The sequence below is a fragment of the Oryzias melastigma genome, linkage group LG1 (assembly GCF_002922805.2).
Source record: "Oryzias melastigma strain HK-1 linkage group LG1, ASM292280v2, whole genome shotgun sequence".
Lineage (NCBI taxonomy): Eukaryota > Metazoa > Chordata > Actinopteri > Beloniformes > Adrianichthyidae > Oryzias > Oryzias melastigma.
The window spans coordinates 32,626,444-32,631,199 of NC_050512.1; the positions used below are offsets into that span (position 1 = coordinate 32,626,444).

General features: G+C 48.6%; 1 protein-coding gene across 2 annotated transcripts in view; it reads right to left on the bottom strand.

The window, feature by feature from the left end:
• The window catches only part of glra3 (glycine receptor, alpha 3), a 34,024-nt gene that overhangs the window by 13,672 nt on the left and 15,596 nt on the right, over positions 1 to 4,756 (bottom strand). For both annotated transcript variants that reach the window (XM_024290123.2, XM_024290121.2), the window contains exons 4-5: positions 2,295 to 2,518; positions 1,812 to 1,894 (exon numbers count right to left, since the gene is read on the bottom strand). In XM_024290123.2, the coding sequence (XP_024145891.1) occupies positions 1,812 to 1,894; positions 2,295 to 2,518 (307 nt within the window). The remainder of the gene's footprint in view (positions 1 to 1,811; positions 1,895 to 2,294; positions 2,519 to 4,756) is intronic.

Genomic DNA, 4,756 nt, shown 5'->3' on the forward strand with positions numbered 1-4,756 from the left:
GATGTTGGCAAAGAGCACATCAGGACACGACAGCAGAAACATGAATGCATTCATGCAGCACTCCGACATTTGTACATATTTTAACGAGTTTAAATAAATGACAAAAAACGATCGCAGCTTTTCTGATGGACAGAACTTCTGCAGACCCTGAAGACAAACGCCGACCTTCATGTTCCTGCAGTTCATGGAGCGTCTGAGTGAAAGGAGCAGCTCAACACGTCTGCAGCACGTCTGCAACACATCTGCAGCACGTCTGCAACACATCTGCAGCACGTCTGCAACACGCATGCAGCACGTCTGCAACACATCTGCAGCACGCCTGCAACTTATCTTCAGCACGTCTGCAACACATCTGCAGCACGTCTGCAACATATCTGCAGCACGTCTGCAACACGCATGCAGCACGTCTGCAACACATCTGCAGCACGTCTGCAACACGTCTGCAATACATCTGCAGCACGTCTGCAACACATCTGTAGCACGTCTGCAACACGTCTGCAATACATCTGCAGCACGTCTGCAACACATCTGCAGCATGTCTGCAACAAATCTGCAGCATGTCTGCAACACATCTGCAGCATGTCTGCTACACATCTGCAGCATGTCTGCAGCACGTCTGCAACACGCATGCAACACATCTGCAGCATGTCTGCAACACATCTGCAGCATGTTTGCGACTCGTCTGCAACATGTCTGCAACACGTCTGTGGAACTTCTGCAGCAGGTCTGCAGTGTCACAGTGTCACTAACAAGCATCCTTTGCTGTTTTCGAGATGCAACGTAAAACTGAAATGAAAGATTTGGTTGAACTGAAATCTGTTTAAGAAAAGTTAAGAAAAGTTCTGCATTGACAAACAGGCAGATCCAGAAGGTCCAGTAGATCTGTGAGGAGGTCTTCAGTCGGACCAGAGAGTTAACCCTTTAACACGGAGATGTCACCGGCGACGCCCCAATAACCTCTTTAACTCATTATACCTCTTCAATCATTTATGTGATCAAAGCGATTGTGAGGAGGAGAAAAGCAGCTTTTCTGATCGGCTTTGCAGTGATGATGTAAGCGCTGCGTAGCTCAAAGCCACGTCTCAACGTCAGAATCCACTGGAATGACATGAAATGTGTGAACGTTACTGAGGCTGAAAGAATGTAAACACGGAGCTAAAAAAGCTCCATCTGTAAAAGACTCGGGTGATGGTTGCTCAGAAGGATCTGGATGGTTTTAAATCAGGATCAGCTAAAAGTGAACGAAAAAACAGATTGAAAATTTGAAAATGAGAGGTAAATTTGAAGAAAAAAAATGAAAACTTGAAATAAACCTTGAAAATGTGAAAAAAAATTAGAAAATTTAAAAAAAGCCTGAAAAGTTGAATTAAAAATAACTATAAACGTAAAAATTGCCATTTGAAAAATAATGCATCCATTAGTAAAAGCTGCTGATGAGCTTTTTCACATTTTTAAGATTTTTTTCAAATTTTCAAAAGATTTTTTCAGTTACATCTATTTTTCAAGTTTTCAATCTGTTTTTTTTGTTCGCTTTAAGCTGATGCTGATTTGACCCCATAGATCTCCTCCGGGAACCATCATCATCCAAACGTTGGAACCTCTGACAGCTCCGGGACACGTGGACATCTCTGGACTTTGAGTCTTAAAGTGTGACCGTCAAACCTGGATGGTGCTCGTCTGGGCCGGTTCTGAGGTTCTATCAGGACCTTCTGGACTCAGCAGAGCTGGAGGAGAGTCCAGCAGCTCAGCCAGAGATCCAGGAAGAACCCGGACACCATCCGAACACCTGGGGCTCTCCATGAAATACTCACAGCTCTCCAGCTGCATGATGCAGGTCTGAACGTCCATGGGGAAGTTCTTCAGGTCCATGGGACACGACAGAGTCAAAGTCAGTCTGAAACCAAAAGCGGACAGAGAGTCAGCTGGAGGGAAACATTTGGGTCACCTGCAAACCTCACCGACCGCAACCATGAAAAGAGAAGCTCCTGAACATGTTGAGTCCTTCCTGGTTTCTCTCACATCTCCACAAACACCTCCAGTAAAACGGCGTTCCACGTTCAGGTTGGAGCTAACGTGAACGTTTGTGTCTGAGAACAACCACGATCCTCAACAAGACTGAGCAGCCGCTCCTCACACTATGATTCATGCAGCGCCTCCTGTTTGTGCTCCTCCCACCAACGCCGCTCACCGCCGGCCCGAGAGCACATCTGCCGGCGTGCACGCCGCCGCTGGATTCATGAGTATAGGGCCGTAGGCCATCGCGTTTGGTGCAGATGAAAGCGGCAGACACTCACCTGATGGAGTACAGGACGTTCCCGTTCTTGAAGATCCTCAGGAGCTTGTTGTCTGTGGTGACTTCGTGGAAGTGCGCTCCCTTCTCGTTGGCGAAGAACAGGTCTGGTTTCCAGATGGAGTCCAGCATGGACGGGTCCAGGTCCAGGGAGTCATCCGGATACTCCGCGTAGGCCAGCCGGGGGTCGTTCCACTGCTGCCGGAGGAAGATGTTCACACGGTAGTCCTGCAGACCCAGAGCAGAACCGGGATGAGAAGGCCTGGACCCGGTCTGAGAAGGTCTGGACCTGGTATGAGAAGGTCTGGACCCGGTCTGAGAAGGTCTGGACCCGGAAGATCTGGACCCGGAAGATCTGGACCCGGAAGATCTGGACCCAGTCTAGAACCTGAAATGAGTCCAGGGCTTTTAGGATCTTAGACAGACAGGTGTGGACTGATGAACACACATGAGAATTTCTGACCCCCCCCCACACACACACTGAGTGAAGCCCCTCCCACTGAGGGAGAATCTGAAATATTTTTTTACATTTGAACCAAAAGCTGCAGACCAAACGTAGAGAAAGACATCTAACCAGAGGAGGTTAAAACAACAGAGGAAAAGATAATGGACCCGTCTGGATTTGACCAGAACCAGAATCCCCCCCCCCCCAAAAAAAATGGCAAAAAAGAAGGAGCCAAGATGAACCCAAAAAGAAGCTAAAAGGATGTTGAGATGAAGCTGGGAACAAGCAGAGATGAAACTGAGATGAAACTGAGATGAAACTGAGACGCTGGAGTCCTGATGTTTGACTCTGAATGATCCGTTTCCTGTCCTCCAGCAGGTGGATGAAGCTGCTGAGGTTTGAGCTTCCACCGTCCTCAGGTCAGCAGCAAGAGGAAGCCTCCACGCTGCAGTCTGCAGGGATCCAGGACTGGGGGGCGGAGCTCCTCAGACCTCCACGCTGCAGTCTGCAGGGATCCAGGACTGGGGGGCGGAGCTCCTCCACGCCGGGCTGGAGCTGGGGGGTAACCTGCTTTGACTTCTTCAGCACATCTGGCAGCTCTGATGGGGCGCAGTGAGCTGGAAGTGCAGGGATGTCGCTTCCACTCAGTGAGCAGGGATGCAGGCCGCTGCTCCCAGTGCATTCTGGGAGTCCAAACAGATGGCTGAGCTGCTCCTCCATGCAGATCGTTGACTTCATCCGAGATAAAGAGGAGAGCGGGACAGTGGAGCTTTACAGACTGAACTACATCGAGGTTCTGCTGGATCCAAAGGTCTGGACCATCAGTCGGAACCTCTCTGACGGATGGACCTCTGTGTTCCTCAGAGTCTCGATGCTCGCTGGTGCAGAATCTGAGCCTGCAGGCGGGTCAAAGCTCCAGAACCTCCAATCAGACGAGTCCTTTGGCAGTTCAGGAGTTCAGATTCTGCAGAGGCTGGAGACGATCTCTGTTCACTCACAGACAGTCGGCCCGAGTCAGCCAGAACCTTTAAACATGGAGCTCAGGTCTGTGAGCTGCTCTCTGGACTGAACCCGGTACTGGAACGATGTCCCGGTGAACCGGAAGTAAAGCCGTGTTTGGTTTCTGTTCAGTCAGCAGAACGCTGGCTGTGTCCTCTGTGAGTAAACCTCCCGTCATAACCATCGACATAAATCTGATCGACCTTTGCATGTTTGTGCACGGGGACGTGCACGTGCAGACGCCATTGCTGTGCATTGAGTCCCGTCATCAGTTGCTAAAGCTAGGCTAGCTCCTTCATTTCTGAACCGATGTCACAAAACATGATTAAAGTTTTAAGGTTTATTTAAATATTTATTATCTCTAAAGATCAATCTGTAAATAGTGCAAGAGCTGCACCTTGAAGAACTCAAAAAGAAGTTCATCACAGGCTGCAAGTATTTAGAAAATGACCTACAAATAGTTGCTTTCTTTTTCAATATAAAACACGAGTGACTGAAAACCACATTTAGCTTCAGACGCTGCTAAAATATGAGCTGGAATGCAGCAAAGAGCTTCTCGTATTACATGATCGCCAGGATCTCCATCAACTTTGAGCTGGTTGGACTGAAATACATGTTTAAATATTCAAATGTTGATCAAAATATTCATAGATGAATCAAACTAGCATGCTACACGCTAGCAGCCACGTTAGCATCACTTCACTTTCCAGACGGAATTCTCTCCGTTGAAACGGGATTCCTGTGAGGATTCCTCTCCAGCCCTTTATCTTTTATTTTGGCTTCTGATTGCAAAACACCGCGTCCTCTTTTGGGATTCTTTACGGACTTGTTTGGACTCCTCGGTTCTTGACTCGATAAGACTCGATGCATCGTAATGCTGCATGTTTGTCTCATGACGGCCGATCCAGATCCGAACCAAAGAGCACAGGCTCCCCGGTTCAGGTTTACTGGGAAAAGGTTCTGAGTTCTGATCCTCCCACAGCGGCGGGTCTTCCCACAGACGCACATGGACCCCCCCACAG